The following is a 21,121-nucleotide window of genomic DNA, read 5'->3' as shown; positions in this document are numbered from 1 at the left end:
AGCAAAATGAAAGTAGTGGTTTTCTCTAAGAAAAGAAAACATAACCGACATAAGTTCTACTTTGAAGGCAACATTCTGGAATAAGTTACGATTACAAATATCTCAGAATTGACTTCAACAAAAATCTAAGCTGGAATGGTTGTAGAAAGAAAAGAACTTTGGGGGGTTGGAAAGCATTTTATGCTTTTCAAAATAGGTGTAGAGAGGCAGAGTTATGGGACTGGAAAACCAGTCAAACTCTTTTTGGGATTCTAGTGATTCTTGTGATTCTTTGTGGTTGTGAACCATGGGCCAGAAATACATCCCACATGTAGTGAAGACAAATTGAGAAAATTCAGAGTCGTTTGATTACAAACAAATTGAAGAATAAAAGTGCAGTTCCTTATGCTATCTTGTTAAGTGAAACAGGGACTGCTCCTATTGAAGAAATTGCTATGGTATGAGTCATAAGGCATTAAAAAAAAATTAAGCAAATGGAAGAGGGTAGATGGCCTAAGGTTGTCTTTAATGACAGATTGTGCAAGAGAAAAAATACTTGGATGCAACAAAATATCAAATGGTTTAGTAAATGGGGTATTTGCTTGAACATGTGTCCCATAAACAACAAAGAGATAAAATATTTTGTTATGGAAAAGTTTACCATGCGTACTTGGGATTAGGAGCTAGGAAGAAAGAAAAATTACTATATTGAAGTGTTTAATCCCACTCATGATCATCAACCAAAAGCATACATAGAGGCCAATATCTCTTGGAGAGCCAAATTATTATTGCTAAGTTAAGGACTAATTCTCATCAACTCCATTGTGAAATAGGGTGCTGGAAAAGGCCAAAAGAAGTATGGGAGGAAAGAGTATGCATTTTTTGTTCTTCCAGAAAAGTGAAAACAGAAAAACATTTCATTTTATAATGTGAGGCCTTCAAAGAGAACAGGGAAAATTATGCAGATATGCTGGTAGCTAGCTCTCGGGATAATTGATGAGACTTATCATTGGGTAACTATATGGACCTTAATACACTTCCAATCTTATTTAAATAAACTCTTCTCTTAATTCCTTACATATTTTAATCATATTTTGCTTAATGAGATGAGTATAAGTAAGATGTTATGTCTAGTGGACTAATGTGTATTGATTGCAGGTTTTTGAGAGAAAATCATTGAAATTTCGGCTAATTAAGGGTATAAACTCGAATGAGACAAGGAGGAGAGATTGTAGGAGATAAATCCTCCTCATTTGATCCTCACTCATTCGAATATTCCTCCATCAAATCACACTAGCTCAGAGTTGCAAGCAGTCGAGTCATGAAGATCAAAAGGCAGTCGAGCCAGTGATAGTTAAAGAGCTAATTCATCTTGAGTTTGGGAGCCAAGCCTCCCTAGAATTAAGGAAGTCATTGGAGACTTCAGTTGTATAAATAAGGAGGCCTAGAGCCTCATTAGGATTCGATTTTTTATGTAAGAGCACTAAGCATATTTGAAGTCAAGAGTTGTGGAAGACATTATTATGTAATTTTTCTGATATGATAATGAGAATGAGCATTTCCTTGATCCAACAGTTAGTTGACTCAGAGGGATGAAGCTCTTGGGTTAGGGGCCAACCTTAACAACAAAGGCTCCTCTTCTTGTATTTGTATTCTTAGTTGATTTCATAGATTAATGGTTGAATTGGTTTTAACATTATTTCATTGCAAGTAGTTGTGGATTTGATTAGTTTGCTTCCATTTGTGCATTGCTTTAGCAGTAGCTTAGAAAGATAAAGGAATAAAAAAAAGCTGATAGTAGGTAGCTTTGGCCTCACTCCTCCTTCAGGGACCATGGTTTGAGGAAAGAACTCCTATGCAACCCCAAAAAGATAGAATTTTGATTTCTTATGGAATTTAGGGTTTTATGCTACTTAGGCCAGCATCTTTTCAGTTTTCAAGAATAGGATTTAATTTTCATTTCTGATGTCTTCAACCTTGTATTAGATCTCATAGTGTTTCACATTATTCTGCAAGTATTTCCATGCATGAACTAGGCAACTAGATAATGAAATTTTGTTTTCTTAGTTGATTGAAAATCTTTCTTGTTTGACATGATTCATGGATAAATGCCAGTGATTGATGCAGTGCAAGAGTTTCAACAGTGGAGGGAGATCTCATGACCAACAACCACAACCTAACCTCATCCATCCATGATCATCAAAAGCCACTAAGTCCCTCAATTAATTCATCATTCCATAAGAATAACTTTCTAGGGTTGTTGAGCAAATCCAACCATCTTACAAACATTTTTTTGAGCTCTGAAGGAGTCCTAGCCACTCCCTTGCCTTATTTCTCCCACCATTCACCTTCCCTAAGCCCTACACTATCTTCAAAATCACTCTTATTACTCTTGTTCAGATCCTGTAGGAATACTGGGGATCCTATAGGAGTAGTACAACATCCTGTAAGTAGCACTAGGACATCTTGTAGGACGACCTGTAGGAAAAAGCATCTAGGAAGATAGGAGAAGACCCCTACTTTCCTCCCAAGTCACTTGACCTTTCACCACCATCTCTAACCCACCCACGACATCACCAAGAGGATTTAGAATTCATATTTTTCACACACAAAAAAAGGACAAAAAGGAAAATATTTATTGTGTTCATTTACATGCATAGTAGTAGAGTGTTTGGTTATTTCAAATTGCATGCCTAGGACAGTAGGATTACACACATGTTAACTTAGCATTCTTTTGAAGCAAAGTGTCATAGAAATTAGTTAGATGAGTGGTGTGTTTAAGCATTTGATTTCAGTCTTTCCTTATTATAGTAGACAAGATTTCAGTTAGTGCAAATTTCCCCTTTCCTCATTGGTAATAAAGCTTCTTCTGAATCAATAGAAGGCTGGTTTGAGAAACCATAGTGGTCTATCGCCAACTTAGCAGTGACAAAGAGTGGACCCATCACATCTGCTTGTGTATACAACACTGTCACCTCCAAGTTTGTATGAACCCCGGGTTGATAAAGTAAAGTTGGTAGCCCCAGGAGTTGCAGCATTCTTGCTGCAATACTGGTGCTCATCACTTTTTGGCACTGTTTTCGGGGAGGTGTCTGAGTAAGATGTGATTTCTTCTTTCTTTCTTCCATTTCTTATCTCTAACATTCTTCTATTAGCTTCATTTCTACAAAAGTAATTGTAAGTTAGTTTGCTTTCTTTTCCATTCTGCAAGTGAGATTTCATTCAACAGTTAGTTTCCATTCAGTTTGTTATTTCAATTATGCAATTAGTCTCAAAGCTTGAAAAAACCACAAAACAAAGCAAAAGCACTTCTTTCATGCCTTGTAGGAATAGGGATAGCTTAGGAAATTTTCTACCAAATACCCCCACCACTTCAAACAACCAACCTTCCCGCTACTTTGGTAGTTGTGAATTGGAGGACCCCTTAGGCGAACAACCATAGATTTTTGAAGAGCCTACAGGGGGTTGATACACAGCATTTTGTCACTGTCCCTGCACTCCCCATTCCTTGATCCTAGAGGACCTCTACATTGAACCCTACATGCTTACCTTTCATGAAGAAACTCCCATTGTGTCCCTCTTCATGAGCAAAGAAATTCACTTTTGCACCATTTCCCCAAAACCTTCTATTTTTCCCAGTTTACAAGGCTGGCGCTAATGGCCTTTGTCATCCTTGCGCCGATACACAGGGATTAACACTATCCCTAGCATCGACTAGAGCGACTAATCTTTGTTCCATTCGCACCGGTCCTCTTATGGAAAGTTTTTTAAATAAAGAGCCGAAGCTTCTAGCTCTATAAGCTTCGTAACGGAAGTATGATAAATGGTTTGGCTAGATGGGGTTGAGGATGTCAGTTTGGACTCCTTTCCCCTATAATGATGGAACTACCTCAAGAGATAAGACCTTCTCCCATGAGAAGAGGATCCATCTCCCATCCATTCATCCTATATAAACCTGCGTTTTTCCCAAGCACAAGCTACTGTTAATGTTGGTGTGCTAGTGCTAATTAAGTTTGGAGTAAACAACAAGCTATTAATAGTTGTAGCTCTCTAGTTGTGTGAGGGAGAAGTGTGAATTTGGTTTAGTGTGAAGCCTAAAGGGAAGAGCCTTAAAACTACTATTGTTGAGGCCATCATGGAATGCTAGCAGAAGTGTGTGGGAACCTGGTTTTGTTGGAGGAAAATGGCAACGTCAAGACAATGGTTGTAATCTATTCTTGATTCAATATATATGCAACTATCGATTAATTTCCTACATGATTTTTCATCTTACATGTTCATGGCTTAATGTTTCTCGACTTGTTCAGTAGGTTGAATTACGATTTGTTTATTATCACGGTTGTTGTTTTCTTGTTTCAGGTGTTTGAAGAGGAAGCGAGAGATAGCTGGAACGAGCAAGCGAGGACATCATCAAATGGGATAAGCGTACTAAGAGGTGGGCCCTCTTAATTGGTTCTAACCTAAGGAAATATTCCATAGAATGTATCAATTATGGCTAGACCAATTATCAGGCTAGAGGAATTTGTTTGTGTCCACACTTATAATTTTATTTCACCACAAATTGGTGACCATACTGGGGAACTAGTCCTTCTGTTTGTCTTAGATTTCATGATTTCGTGTGAACTTTTCTAGTTCCACTTTTTCCCTTTGGTTCTGTTTCTTTTCTCCTGCTTACTGGTCTGAGTTTGAAATTCATAGTAGTAGATCAGGTCCCTATTTCATTTTTTTTTAATTTTTTCCTTGACTCCCTTGATTAGCGCGCTTAATACGTTGACAGTTGTGCTGATCAGTGCGCTTAATCCACTGACAGTCACGTTGATCAGCACACTTAATCCGCTGACAGTGGTGTCGATCAGCATGATATGCTGACGAACCGTCGTGCTGACTAGCCTCTGGCGCTTGTTGTCAGTTAGGTAGTCGCGTCAATGCTTGTAAGTGAAGATTAGAGTTTGTCCCCTGTTGAGGGAAAAAGTCCCCTAGGGTCTTGGGTCAATACCCTAGCAGAGCGGGGGTTATCTATAATGAAAAACAAGCATTCCACACAACCATGATACTAATATAAGAAAACTACGCGAAGAGAGGTGCACTTGGGGGTCCTTCGTTTGGGTAGATCCAGCCAGGGTCCAAACCCTCTTGGAGTTCCTTTCGATCCTTTAACTTGAAAAACAACCAATTTAAAGAAACATAGCAGTATATGGACCAAGCATAATAAATAAATCAACTTCATAGTATATTGAAAGGTAGTTAGTTATACAATTGAAACAACTATTCATATGCAAATAATAGCATTAACATCATAAGCATGAAGAAGAATAATTTCAGGAACAAGACTAATGTTTATTTATTGCAGATAACTAAAAACAAGTAAGGAATGATATCGCCTGAACCTTCCTCTTGCAGGCTCCAAGCGGAATCGTCCTCCAGATACGTCTAATCCCAAGTCTTCAACAAGCTCCTTCCATGACTCACACAAGGATATCTCAACTAGTGGAAAGACATCATAACTCAAGGAAACAAGGGTTTCCTGTAATGGGGGAAGTGCTGGAAGCACAAGGATCTTCAGACCTGATCAAGGATAATCTCAGTAGAGTGATTTTCTCTCTATTCTCTCCTCCTTTATGCCTTCCCATTGAAGCCTTTTATACTTCCCCCAAAGTAGTTTTTTAGTTGGGAATTTGTTGGGAACAGTTGGGCCACAGGCACTAATAGGTAATCAACAGGTAAAACCTGTGATCTCTGCCTGAAATTAAGGAGATTTAATTTTTTTAAGTGTTTTAAGACATATATGTGGGTTGGGTATACACAGACCTATGTACACACGCGTTTAGCTCAGGGCAATGTTGTGTTCTTATTGGTTTTCATATTGGTGACGTGGCACAATTTGATTGGTTAGTTTTGGACAAATGAGAGAATGCCACGTGGCAATCACGGAGGCCACCGTGTGGCACCTCCCAATGGCCTAGGCAGAGGATAGCTCAACAAAATTTATGTGGAGGCGTCGGGGTTTGACCCTGCGACCTCCCCTTCGCAGTGTAAAGCCTTCTACCATCTCCGCTATCATGGTTCTTAACCTCTATAGCACACCATGCTTATTTAAACTTTATCGTGTTAAGGGTTAGCGGTTAGGGGAGGGCCAGCCCGTAGGCCAACCATCCCCATTTGAAAACACCTGTGGTGACCAAAAACATCTATGAAAATGGTCCACAAACCACACCGCAAATGGTTAATGTAGTCCCCATGTGAACATATGCCTAGCGGTTAATGTTAAGGTCAGTTGACCTGGCAGCTCCAGGAGGACCATTACCCCGATAGTTAAGCGCAAAACATGTGAACAGGCAACAATTAACCAGAATGTTAGCAACCTCCAGCAGCTCCCATGCAAACCTTAACAGCAACGGTTAATGTCACCATGTGAAACCACTGCGGAGACTACCAGCGGTTTCGGAAAACAGTCAACCTAATTCGCGCAATTAGCGCTAATCCTCCAGTTAAATACGGGTTAAACTTTAGTTAAACTTAAGTTTAAAGCAACGGAATTTTGGCGGACTCCACCATTTTTGGTGCCAACCACAAATTTAGCGGCCCTAACTAGATTTGTTCTAGTTTTGGAGGAGCTTTTCTAGGAAAACACTATTTGAGCCATAACTGGAGCAGTTTTGGACCAAATTGAGCTCAGGAAAAGGTGTTCCTAGCTAATTTTGACATTCTAAACACATTGGTGCAAGTATCAGGAGAAGTAGATTGTTGTAAACAACATTTTTACCATATTGAGCTAATACAGAGGCCCAAGCCATGGAATCTGGACCAAGGAGATGTAGCCCGGGAGGGGTGATCTCCTTCATCAAAACATTGTGTTAAATGCTCTTGTTGATGGCTTGTTGTACTTTGAATGTCTTTTGTTCAATATTTGTTTTTGAAGCTATTTCATGTTTGTCTCATTAAACTTGATGAAATTTACCTGTTTCAATCACCAAACAACCTAAGGAAATCTATTCACAGGAAGTAATGAACAAGCATGTGTTTATAAATCTGTAATTAAAATTAGCACAACAAAACTAACATTCAATAACAGATCGCTGAAGTATTGTCCTTTTATGTACCAGAACCTTAGTAGATTCTACAACAATTGTAATTGGGCCCTCATACTAGGAATCATAAATATTTTTAGAATCACACATTTTCTTAAAGCATGTACTATTGCTAGATCATTAGCAGTAACCATGTCTTGAGCTTCATGATCCCTTTCTCTCCATATTAAATCCATTTTACTTCGGTGAAACACCTGCAAATAACATTAAGGACACATAAAATTAGAAATATGCAAGTTGTTTGGTGAAAAACCAATTCAAAATCATGTTTTTAGAACCCTTGTTGCACCCATCACACTCTTCTTTCTCGAACAGAACGACCCATCACACTTACCTGCTCTGGTAAGTGCATTAGTTCACACTGAGCAGTGTAAATTTTATCGACCCATTGCACAACCTGATTTAAGGAGAGTGTGATGGGCTTAAGGTGAATTATGAGTCCTAAAAACACAAAAAGTTTCCAAGAAAGTGCATCAAATAAGAAATGAAAATCATGAAAATGACAAGAAAGTATAGACCTCTTACTTGGAACTGACAATATTGGAAATGATCCACTGGATTGGTCGCAATCAAATATTGAAGAATGAAGTAAAAACCACTCAAATCTCACTCAAATGAGTAAAATGAAAATGTTGAGAAATGAAAGTACTTTTTTCAATTTTATGGTCAAAATAAGTCATTATTTTAATATTTTTTTAATGTTTTTGACCTAATTTTACCATGTAGCATGTATTTTTAATGTTTTTATGGTGTCGTGAGCAAGTTAAATGATAACTAAAGGACACAATACATGTTACATGTTAAGTAAAGGTCATTTTGTTGAATGAGTATACTTCTATCACTTTTTGAGGCTCGTTAAACCTAATAAAAAGCAACCCCCTAGAGTCCTCTTTAAGCTACTTTCAAACTCCCAAAACATGAAAAGATTGTCGAGCACTTGTATTTTTGAATTTTTTAAAGTAAATAAAAAAATGTTTGCCCAGTATAGGTTTAGCCCTTTTCTGGACTAGATAGACTATTTACGAGAAATGAATACTTTAGTCAAGCATGGCTAAAAGGTTCTCCTCAGTATTGTTATATGCCTTTTCAGGACCAAGAGATAAATTTACAAAAAGGAACATTTTGGAGTTTTCTTTTTTCCTCTTTTTCAAACTCTGTAAACATGAAAAGGAATTCAATTCATGCCTTCACTGGACTTGTAAAATTGTTAAACAACGTTGGACTCGTTAAGCATGACGAGACTGAACCACTCCTTCTCACGGTTCATTAAAAATACTCAGAGGGATTCATTCGAAGGATGAACTTATAGATCAAGAATATGTTATCCTCCTCATTATTGTCAAAAATAAAGAGGTATTGGCCATAAATGGTTGGGAAAATGGGAAAACATGGTATAATACCTATTAATGCTAACAAGTTGCTCTTGAAAATGACACTCTTTCACTTCATCTTTGTGACTTCTTTGGGTTGGGCAATTTGTTTGCCTCTCTGTTGATTACAACTTAATGAAAGCCTTCATGACAGATCTTTGAGTCAATGTGGCCAACTCCATATTAGTATCACTGATATGTTGAAGAGAAATTCCACTCTAAGTTGACATATTCTACAACACCCTTGAGCCTTACTTCATGTCTGTCACTCTTGAACCAGCTTTGCATCATCACATTTTGTCTCAATTTTTTATACTCGTTTTGTGTAACTAATGGGAGATACATTAAGGCCCTCCTACAATGGGTCACTTCATGTCGATGTCAACACATTATCCAGGAAGTTGACTTAGAAACTCCCTTCAACACCTTAGATCTTGCATACCTCAATGACAAGTTTGCTCGCTTTTAGTGACGGGTTCTTATCATTGGCCTTCAACTGAAATATTTTGTGTGGTGTTCGACTTTAGCTCATTCATTCACATCACATAGATTGTATTTCATTACCTTGAGGGCCATTATCATTATCAATGGTTCCTCTCGCGTTCGTTAACGACTTACATCGTTGGCTGGTAATCAAATGGTGTCTACCATGTTTGACTCCAGCACATTTATTCACATGGTTAGACTCGTACTATCGAGTGATGGGCCCCATGTCTAGTTTCATCCATCCAGACTATGATTTCAGGATTCATACAAGATCACTAAGTATGATGGACATGATCATTCAAAAAGTCATCCAAGCATGGGTCCACCATCTATCATCGATGGACGTGACTTTGATGATTGTACATGTAAATTGGCTTATATCTTGAGTATGGGTATTCCTACCCCAGCAATGATATCATGATCATTATGTATTTTAATGGATCATGATCTCATCTAATATATTCTTTATCTGGACTTGTCACATGGTAAAACACTGAACAATCCTTAGCTATCTCTTCGGACTTTGTACTTTATGGGGGAATCTTTTACAGGTCATTTTGTCATAATTAATCAAATTACCTAAAAACCAGATCAATCATCATCCTTTAACACTTTACATTGATCCCTTGCAAAGCCTAGAACATTATCTCTCCAAAAAGTCCAAGAATTTTGGGTTAAATAGCTTGAAACCCTAATTTTTAGGCCCATCACACTTTTTATTGGAGAAACCTACACTATTGCAGGTTGTACACTGAGCAACTGCACTTACCAACACATGTTGCCTTTTCCTGCTAGTATGATAGTCTCTAGAATTCGTTAAAAATAAAAAAATATTTTCGAATCTTCTCTTTCCAGAAGCTTCCTAAGTGATTTTAACTATTTAGATTTAAATCAATATCTCAAACTCATATACTTGATATCTTATCTCTTATCCCTAGAGCTTATCCTCCCTCATATGTAGATGTAAGTCCTAGGTTGGTGTTATGAAACCAGCTCACAAAAAAAGAAAAGATAGATCAACACCTTATAATTTAGCCTCTTCGAGGGGGCAACCTCCTTTACATTACACAAATGAACAATTCTTGGATGATACAAATGACAAAACCTCCTTTCTATATATAGGAGTCTAAGGGGTCACAATATAACCCAAGCCGACCTAACCATAATAATATAAGGCCACATAAATAACAATAGTGGGCTTCTGGGGTGCACAATAATAACAATATGGGGACAATAGGGTCACAACAATGACAATAAGGGATACAATGACAAAAGTAATGGGGTAATCACTAGTATTATAGGGACCTAACATGCCCCTCTCCTTCAAAAAAGTGTTGTCCTCAACGCTTGAGTAGTTCTGGATGCTTCTGTAAAAAATTCTCATCCTCCCATGTGGAATCTTCAATGGGTAAGTTCTTCCACTTGATGAGATACTCTGAAATTGATCGATTTCGTAGCTGTCGAGTTCTTGTTTCTTTAACTGCTTCAGGTTCCAATATGATATTTCCTTCCTCGTCAAGTTCTAGCAATATTGTTTGAATTGGGAGCTTGTCACTTATAACCTTCTTTAAGCATGAAACATGGAAAACTGGGTGCACTTGGGAAGTTGCAGGAAGCTCCAATTTGTATGCCATTGTACCTATCTTTTGCAACACCTTGTATGGACCATAATACTTTGGTGATAATTTATTATCCTTCTTAGCTTGCTTGAGGGACATTTGTTTATATGGTTGTAGCCGTAGGAATACCCAATCACCTACATCAAAACTTCTTTCGCTACGATGTTGATCTGCTTGCTGTTTCATTCTATTCTGCGCCAAGGTGAGGTTATCCTTTAAGAGTTGGAGAAATTGTTGTTGATTCTCGATGTGATCTTCCACTGCTTGAACCTTAGAATTTTCTCTTAAATATGATGTGATGGATGGTGGGTGATATCCATAAAGTGCCATAAATGGGTCATTTTTGTTGAAGTATGGAAGGAAGTGTTATACCACCATTCAGCGAGAGGCAACCATTTGACCCAATGTGTCTGTTTATCAGATACAAAGCAACGAAGATATCCTTCCAAACATTTGTTTACTATCTCAGTTTGCCCATCAGATTGAGGATGATAAGATGAACTATGAGCTAACTGAGTACCAAGACAAGAAAATAATTCTGTCCAAAAATTTCCAGTGAAGATGGGATCTCTGTCGCTTACAATAATCTTTGGGTTTCCATGTAGCTTTTGAATTGTTTCCATAAATGCAATAGAAATTGTACTGGCTTTAAATGGATGAGATAATGCACAAAAGTGTGCATACTTGGTAAGTCTGTCAACTACCACCATGATGACACTCTTCCCTTCGGATTTGGGTAAACCTGTGATAAAATCCATTGAAACCTCCTCCCAACATTGACTTGGAATGGATAAAGGTTGTAGTAGACCCGGGGTCTTAATTGTTTCAACTTTATTTTGTTGGAAAACCAAACATTCCGCCACAAACTTTTGAATATCAAATTTAGGGCCATCCCCAAAAAATTCTTTCTTAACCCTGTGGTAAGTATTTAAAAATCCTGAGTGCCCTCCTAAGGGAGAGGCATGCAATTCCATAAGAATCTTTTGTTTGAGTTGGGAATTCATACATAGGTATAAACGATCTTTGTACCATAATGAATCATGTTTCCAGCTAAATGTATCAAATGCACTGGGATCTTGTCGTAACTTTTGAATGAGTGGCCCCACTTCTTCGTCATTCTTCCATTCATCCCTTGCCTCATTTATCCAATCTGGTTGGATAATAGATATGGCACAAAGCAATGCTTCCACATCCTCATCCTTTCTTGAGAGTGCATCTGCCACAACATTTTGCTTCCCTTTTTTGTAGATGATTTCAAAGTCATAACCCAACATCTTTGTGACCCATTTTTGCTACTCTTATGAATATAATCTTTGTTCTAAAAATTATTTAAGACTATCATGATCCGTTTTTACCTTGAAGTGTCTTCCCATTAGGTATGGTCGCCATTTCTTAAGTGCATGTAGTATTGCCAACATTTCCTTCTCATAAATAGCTTTGTGTAAATACTTTCCTTTGATTGGACGACTTTCGAAAGCAATGGGTCTTTCTTCTTGCATTAAAACAACACCAATTCCATTTCTTGAGGCATCACATTCCACAATAAAGGTTTTGTGAAGTCCGGCATAGCTAAGACCGGTGCTTGGCACATTGCCTCTTTAAGATGTTTAAAGGCCTTCGTTGCTTTTGGAGTCCATAAAAATGAATCTTTCTTCAATAATATTATTAGAGGTGTTGTTATTCTCCCATAATTCTTAACAAACTTGTGGTAATTCCCTGTCAACGTGTTGAACATGATCCTTCCAAGACTTGCTATAGATTAGTATATCATCAAAAAATACTAACACAAATTTTCTAAGGAAGGGTTTGAAAATGGAATTCATCAAACCTTGAAATGTAGAAGGTGCATTGGTAAGGCCAAAAGGCATGACCAAAAATTCATAATGAGCCTCATTAGTTATAAATGTTGTTTTCGGAATGTCTTCAGTCTTCATTCCGATTAGATGATATCCTGAATGAAGATCCAACTTGGTGAAGTAAATCGACCCATGCAATTCATCCAATAGTTCATCAATGAAAAGAATGGGAAATTTATCTTTAATAGTGAGTTTGTTGAGCTCCCTATAATCCGGACACATGCGCCATGATCCATCCTTCTTGTGCACCAATACTACTGGAGCAGAGAAAGAACTTTGACTAGGTTGAATTATACCAACCTCTAGCATTTCTGCAACCATACGTTCAATTTCACTTTTTTGGGCATAGGGATATCTGTAAGGCCTGATGTTCGGAGGAACACTTCCTGGAATCAAATGAATAGCATGATCTTGATCACGAATAGGTGGGAGACCTTTGGGAGTCTCAAATACCTTGGAATTATTGTCCAAGACATTTTGGAGATATGGAGAAATAGATGATTTTGATGTGGGAACATCTAGCGAACATAATTGTGCAATTACGCCCCGTTGTTCTTTCCTTACAAGCTTTGTCATTCCATTAGAGCTGATTATCCTTCCCAGTTTCTCTACGATACCCCTTAATTCAACTTCCTTTCCTTTTGAAGAAAATTTCATGAAAATTTCTTGAAAATTAAAAGCTATTGTACCCAAGCATTGTAGCCATTGGACTCCTAGTACAACATCATCACCACCCATTGGAATGGAAAACATTGGGCTATTCAATACATATTCTCCCATGGATAGCTTGATATTATGGCACTTTCCAGAGCAATTTATGGTTCCTCCACTTGCAACCATCACTTGACACTCTGGTGCTAGATATAAGGATCAATTCAAATCCTTGGCTATCTTACAATGAATAAAATTATGGGTACTTCCCGAATCAATCAACACTATTACATTTTTCTTCTAGATATGTCCTTCTATCTTAATAGTTTGAGGAGTGGTAATTCCAGCCAATGCATTACAAGATATGGTTGGATTAATTTCTTCTTTCTCTAGGGTTTGTACCTGGTGTATATCCTCTTCTTTTGGTGTTTCTTGTTCCTTTTCTTTCTCCTCTTCACAATCTATGTAAAATAATTTCTTCTCAGCACACTTATGACCTTTAGTGTATTTGCTATTACAACTATAACAAAGCCCTTTTGCTTTTTTTTCTTCCAATTGTTGGGGTGCCAACCTTGTAGGTTGTGGATGGCTAGGGGAAACAACAGTTCCATCCTTATAGTGGTGAGTGGTAGGCTTCCTTGTTTCCATAATTTTTTTTTCCATTTTTCTTGCCAACCTGAATGCCTTCTCCAATGAGTCAAGTTCCCAAAGGCGAACCTCATGTTGGATGTTATCCTTTAAATTCCCTATGAACATATCAACCCTATGCTCCTTTGGAATATTTTTTACCCTTATATTCAATTTTTGGAAGTCCTCAATGTGCTCCCTCATTGAACCCATTTGTTTGAGGTTTATCAATTGGCTAAAAAAAGTGTTGTTTTTCGTATCCTCATAATGTGCTATCATTTCTTTCGTAAAAATTGCCCAAGTCACAATTTGTTTACAAGAGAAAAGCTATTGATACCATACAAATTGGTTTGGTTCCAAATATAAAGTTGCAATGCGTACCTTTTGTGTGTTTTGCACATTATGGAGATCGAAAAATTGCTCCATCTATAGTATCTATGTTACGGGATCCTTGCCATCAAACTTCCTCATATCGATCTTTGGAACATGGTGGGTCTTTGTTCCAATGTTAGAGTCTATGAAATCATGATTAACATTTCTTTTGTTCTCATCACGAGTTTCCTCTACAACATTTTCGCCATTAAGAAGCCTTTCTTGTAGCAACTTTGTCAAACCTTCCTTCAATCAATGTCTTTCTTCAAATCTTCCATGTTGTCATTCTTCAAATCATGATTAACATTCCTTTTGTTCTCATTATGAGTTTCCTCTCCTACCTTTTTTCCATTAGGAAGCGTTTCCAGTATTCCATGTTGTCATTCTTCAAATCATGATTAACATTCCTTTTGTTCTCATTATTAGTTTCCTCTCCTACCTTTTTTCCATTAGGAAGCCTTTCTAGTAACAATGTTTTCATACCATCCATCTTAGCTTCCATCTTAGCTTCCATGCCATCCATCTTAGCTTCCATGCCGTCCATCTTAGCTTCCACGCCATTTATCTTAGCTTCCACACCATTTATCTTAGCTTCTGTTAGCTTTTGTGAGAGTGACATTTGTTGCACTTGGTCTCGTAATTTTGATATATCATGTAGCATTTCTTCATCTTCTTCATGAGTCATGCTAGAGCTTTAAGGTTGTTTACTAGGTGTTTCCATTTTCTTTCTTTGAGGCATCAATTACCGATAATAATGCTTCACTATGCCCTTTGAATTCCTTCAAACTAATTTTTCAAACCAAGCTTATGCAAATATTTAAAAGAATACACACCTTTTTCACTTTGTAGGCACTCGATATTGAATTTGATGTATCTCTGTAATTTCGGATCTTCCAGTGCTGAAATTATGACCTGCAGTAGCCCTCTGTGTCCTCTTTCCAATGCCACCAGTCTGATCGAATTTATATTCTCAAAGAAAGAGTTATGCACAATCTCCCAAGATGACCTGATTATATACCTTTTCAGAAGAGAGAACTTGTATGAAGTGCCAGGTGTCATTGTTTTGACCTTAGGATCTGAAAAATATACACAAGAAACTACAGTCCGTCCTATTTCTGTAACTTCTTACAAAATTTCAATCTGATGCTCAAAACAAAGGTTATGACTATTTTCCCCAGGTCACCTGTTTGGAATGTAATTCAGGAGTCTGCAAAAAGGCCAACTTCCTCAGATCATATCTTTGCAAATATAGCACGAAAAGCTCTGAAATTTGGACCCGAGGTTTAGAACAATTTCAACCCAAATGGGTTTTTTCTGTAGTGTATGAAATGCTGCAGAAAAAAAGTTATAGCGAAAATTACACGATGACCTGTTTGGAGCAGCGAAACCCTAGAATCCATAGCTCTGATACCAAATGTTATGAAACCAGCTCACAAAAAGATAGAAAAGATAGATAAACGCCTTATAATTTAGCCTCTTTGAGGGGGAAACCTCCTTTACATTACACAAATGAACAATTCTTGGATGATACAAATGACAAAACCTCCTTTCTATATATAGGAGTCTAAGGGGTCACAATATAACCCAAGCCGACCTAACCATAATAATATAAGGCCACATAAATAACAATAGTGGGCTTCTGTGGTGCACAATAATAACAATATGGGGACAATAGAGCCACAACAATGACAATAAGGGATATAATGACAAAAGTAATGGGGTAATCACTAGTATTATAGGGACCTAACAGTTGGTAAATCCCAAACCACCCCATTTACCCTATAAATTTACTGCCTCCCATGGAATCTGGGTTGGATTTTGGAGACTCTTAGGTATGCCCTCATGCTACCATTTTTGGCCTAATGATCCATTATCCATCCATGGACTTGAGTTGTGATTGAAAGCTTGCTTTGTGACAAAGGAAGGACAAAATAGTTCTCTTGCTTGTTTTTAGTTATTTTGTAGGTTCCATTTACAGCATTTGGTGCTGGAGTTGAAGTTTACAAGAAAGGAGAAGGGGAGAACTTGCCTTGGATTATAGGTAGGTATTTCCTCCATTTTCTAATTTCTCTAAGGAAAGCATAAGTCTTTTTGTTTATGTTGTTTCTAGATTAAGCCACTAGATCTAGGGAGTTCACTTTGATCTACATAAGAGAATTATCCATCAAACAACATGTGTGAAGTTAGCATGAAAGCTATGTGAGGGAAGAAGAGAACTACAAAGATATGCTCATGCAAGTGATGTGATATAAAGCATAGATAGTGTGCATTGGTAGATTTGAGAAAGCACAAAATTGTTTGAGGATTGAGTTTGTGAAGAGTGTACTTAGAAGAGTCCAATATTACACAGTATGTTAAATAATTGTAGGTAATCTAGGAAGAAAAAATGCTAATAAGGAGGGAAACAATGAAGCATATATGAATTAAATATTGTTGTCTATGTAAGAATTAATGTAAAGTTCTTCTAGTTCTAATTTCAAATGTCATGAAATAGATATCTAGGAGGTAAAAGAAATTGGGTCAATAGATCCAAAGGTGATTGATGTCTCTTGTTGGTGCTTGAAAATATAAAGGGATTGGTGTCTCATGTAGGTTAGTTCCTACAAAGATTGTAAGAGTATGTTGGTTCCTACTTCAATCAAATAATTAAAAGAAGTTTTGTGGTTTTCTCCCAGATGGTTTCCATGTATATCTCGTGTTCAATGATCTTATGTGACGTGTGTATTATTTTGCGATTAAATTATTTAAATAGTGTGAAATTTTACTATAGTGATTCACACCCCCTCTTAATATAATTGTCAATCAAACAAAGAATAATGTCCATATTGCTGATCATATTATCGATCACAACTTTAATAATCAAATATATTTTAATTTTCTTATAAAGTCCTTCAAATTAGTGAGGTCCTTAGCTCATACTTGAGATGAAAATGTTGTAGCATCCAATGATCACATAATTTTCTAAAGTGATATTAATCCATTAATCATCGAACAACCCCGCACAAAAGTTCAAAAACAAGCCTTTGGCTAGACGAATTCATGTATTGATAAAACATATTGGATAAAGTTGGATTCAAGTTCTCTTTGGGCTCCATAGTAATCAAGCATCATGCAATTCAATAAGATAAATTAAAACTTCAAAATAAAATAAGATAAAAAAACATTTCTAAATAAAATTATTCTAAATTAAATATTCTATTACCAATGTTTCCATCTTAAAAGTTAATGAAAAAATAAAAATAATTAATTATGAGGCATATTTATTTTCCAGATAGCAATGAAACTTTTTAGATAGAAGGTCATAATCAAACCTTTTTGTGACAATAATGGAGTATAGATTGAAAAAAAATATGGAGCTATTTGTAGCACCTTTTATTGCATTTTAGTTTACATATATATATATATATATATAAAGTTTTCAATCAATTGAGAATTAACTTTTCTTAACATTTAGTTGATCAAATTAGTGTTGTATCCGTGTTTCTGTTAAAGTGGTTCACACAAATTAGTTGTAATAATAGTCTACATAAGAGGTACCCTAGGGTCTCCACTTAATCAACTTATGTCGTAGCACTTGCGTTCATTGGATATTAAATAATATCCATAATATGAATAGGTCTTGGTAAAAACCTCCTGAAATATTTTTCTTGATCCCTATTTCATTTTCTACCATTTCTTCCATTCTATTTTTTTCCCTCCATTTTCTACATGTGCCTCTACTTGCTCCCACTGAAAGGAGATTGGTGTGGGGCCATTCTCAACCTTAGCCATTAAAAAGAAATTAGGTAAATTGTAATGGATTACATTTCTTTTTCTATAATTTGCAATATATTCTCTAGCAATACCACTTCTCTCAAGTAATGTGGATGATGTTGGATTTGTGACTCTAAGCCACCTCATTTTGTTGCTCTATGCCTTCAATTCACTAATTTTCAATGACATGGAAGGAAACCCTAGTTTGATTTAGTTTTCCCCACACACACTTTTTCTTAAAAAAATATCTTAATTTGAAAGGTTATCTTCACCTTTACTTTAAAAAATAGTACCATTAAAGCCATGTTTGAACACACTATATTTAACATCTTGTAAATGAAAAAATCCTCTAATTAATTTTAAGATTTTGATTAATAATTTTTAATATTTTATTTTTTTTAATAAATTATTTATTTTCGACATATTTTAAAATATTATTAGAAATATGTTTTTTTTTTTTTTAAATAATGTTAATAATATGATAGCTTATTTTGAAATTTTGATTAATAATTTTTAATATTTTTATTTTTAACAAATTATTTATTTTCCACATATTTTAAAATATTATCAGAAATATGTTTTTTTTTTTTTTTATAATTTTAATAATATGATAGCCTATTTTGATCCCTGAGAAATATGAAAATCCTTATACTTCTCGCAAAGGAAAAGGAAAACAATAGGGATGCGAAATTCTCACATATTAAAGAGTACCTCATACTTCTTGCAAAGGAAAACGACAAGGATGTAATATTCTCACATATTAAAGAGTAGGGGAAAACTTGTATTGTTACGGGAATAATGTTTGAAATTTCCATATTCCTTAATGACTGCTCAAGTAAACGAGATTCGCTTACGTAACAATACTTACGATATTTCTCACATATTAAAAAGAAATGAGGAACTTTACTTTATGGGATTTATAGAAATCTCTATATTCCTTACTAAAGTAAATTATATTCGTTTATGTACTAGTATTAAGGGGAAGCACATGACAATCAATTATTTCTAAATATTCGAACAGTGAAATTGACACTTTGTCCTCGAGCATTCGTGGTATTCCCGTCACTAAAGCTAAAGGTTAAAGAAACTCAAGATAGAGTAGAATTATTATACACTCTGAAAAAAAGAGTAGAATTATTATACACCAAAACTTAACTTAAAATGGAAGGTAGAATTATAGTACACCAAAATCCTGTGAGCATTAATCGATGGAAAAATACATGCTTTATTTTTAAAAAGGTAAATAATAATTTTGGATATACAATCTTTCATTTAACTAAATGCCAAATTAGAAATCTAAGTAGTTGAGAGAATCTCTGACATCTAACAAAATCTCAACCATCTCCCGTAAACGAGTCTATACAAAACCATATTTACTTAATTAAAACAAATAACCTCCAAATTTAAGACTATATACTTCAAACATATAAAAGTAAATAATATTGGTTTATGTACTCGTTTTAAGAAAAAGAAGGGGACGCTCGGGGAACGTTGAAAAGAGGAATAAAATTGAGAATGTGTCATGTTCCCGGCCTCAAAGTTAAAGTTTAAAGAGACTAATTTATGTGGCCCACTGGAAAAGAGGCAGCAGCATCCTAACGTTTTAGTCTACAGTCATGTATACTGTCAAAGATATATACAGCTTTGACAGAAATTGAACAAGGTAAGTCATGTCTACCTCTTATGTTATACCCTCGTAGCCTGAGAGCACTTATTCTGCGACAAAGAAGAAACAGTGTGCTTAATCTTTTCTGTAACTATATATAGAGCGCTTCGAAAAACTATTTGGATGGAAGGCTTAACGTAGGATCAAAGTTATGGCGAGGTGGGGAGCAGTAGTTAAGCAAATGCTTCTTAGGAAAACAGGAAAGGTAGCAACGTCCAGTGCGCGCCTTAAACTTCTTCGCGTATCTGCAACTCTGCGGAATAAGGATGAAGATGCCTACATTCCCCATTTCGTGTCACTCGGGCCGAATCACTTTCGTAAACCTGACACAGATTCGCAGTTTGATGACTTGATGATGAACTCCACCAACGAGGGCTACAAAGTGAAGTCGGCTGCCACACTCTGGCAAAAACTCATGAACATCCAGACCAGCAGCAGGTTGAGTTTGGATGATATGGTTCATGATATCGAAGTGATGCGGCCGCATATCGAGAGTTTGTATGACTGGTCTAATACGGACCACGAGTACCGTCATGACCTCGCTCTTATGATGGCCGTGGATTCCTGCTTTATTCTGCAATTCTTATTTGGTCATGATCGCCGAGCCTATGGCATCCAAATAAAGAGCGACATTCTGAAGCTGGAGAATCAGATCCCGCTGTCTGTGCTGAAACTAGTTTTCGGAAAGGTGAAAATAGCATTACTGCACCCTGATCTCTATCGCGATATATGGTATGATGCATGTAGAGTAAATAGACTTCTGGTGGAGAAGTCCTATAATGAGCTGTGTGCTTTCGACGTCAAACCAGATGATATGCAAATTGATGCTGCAGTTGAAAGGGAGCCTCATTTGTTGGCTTGCATTCACGCAATCGTTTCGCGATTCCTGCACATCCAACATGACGGGCAGGATGAAAGGGAGCTCCATTGCATTCCAAAGCCAACTTTGCCTCAGAAAATCTCCAACTTTCTCCAAGTGCGCATTGTTGAGAAGATGTGCAGGATGTTGTTTTTCTCGAGCTACAAACCGGGGGATTTTCCCATCAAAGGATACACCGCCGACGAGCTGGCAAAGGCCGGGATTAAGTTCAAATCATTCTCCAAGCGCCCCGAATACATCTGGTTTGACAAATACTCGCAGATACTGTATCTTCCGCGGATGACTGTCACATCCCCTACGCAGACTGAAGTGTTCTTCAAGAACCTTCTAGCCCTGGAGTTCGATGATGCCGCCCGGGGCAACGAGGTGAGGCAATTCATTCAGCTGATGGACGCGCTTATCGACACTTCCCGCGACGTTCGCAGGCTGAGGAAGTGTCATGTCATTCGTCTGCGAAGTGCGTTATCTGACAAGGCATTAGCCAAGATCTGGGACACTATGCATAAACCATTCTCCGCTGGCCACCTCGAGCCTCCGGAGGATCTGAAACAAGCACTGGACCATGTGCTTACCTCCAAGTGTTGCATCATCAAATGCAGAATTGCGCTTATTGATAATTTCACAGATATTATAAGTTTTATTTTTCGAAGCCAGGGAATGCCGTAACTCTGCTGGTTGTGATTTTATTATGGCCATGCACATCTTACAGATCAGATTTTATAATGGCCATGGACATCTTAAATGTGTTGCAGTAGGTTGTGGGGAAATTTCAAA

At 36.8% G+C, this 21,121-nt stretch overlaps 1 protein-coding gene across 1 annotated transcript; it reads left to right on the top strand.

Moving 5' to 3' along the window:
* The first annotated feature begins 19,618 nt into the window (after positions 1 to 19,618).
* On the top strand, positions 19,619 to 21,013 carry LOC149257074 (putative UPF0481 protein At3g02645). The gene has a single exon (XM_089454186.1). It carries the CDS (start codon positions 19,619 to 19,621, stop codon positions 21,011 to 21,013), a length of 1,395 nt encoding a protein of 464 aa, XP_089310312.1.
* The last annotated feature ends 108 nt before the right edge of the window (positions 21,014 to 21,121 follow it).

Source organism: Pinus tabuliformis, chromosome 6 (assembly GCF_031772625.1).
Source record: "Pinus tabuliformis cultivar Carrire ecotype Pingquan chromosome 6, CPIR1, whole genome shotgun sequence".
NCBI classification, from domain to species: Eukaryota; Viridiplantae; Streptophyta; class Pinopsida; order Pinales; family Pinaceae; genus Pinus; species Pinus tabuliformis.
Note: the sequence above shows the minus strand (reverse complement) of the source record. Positions and strands in the feature narration are given on the sequence as shown.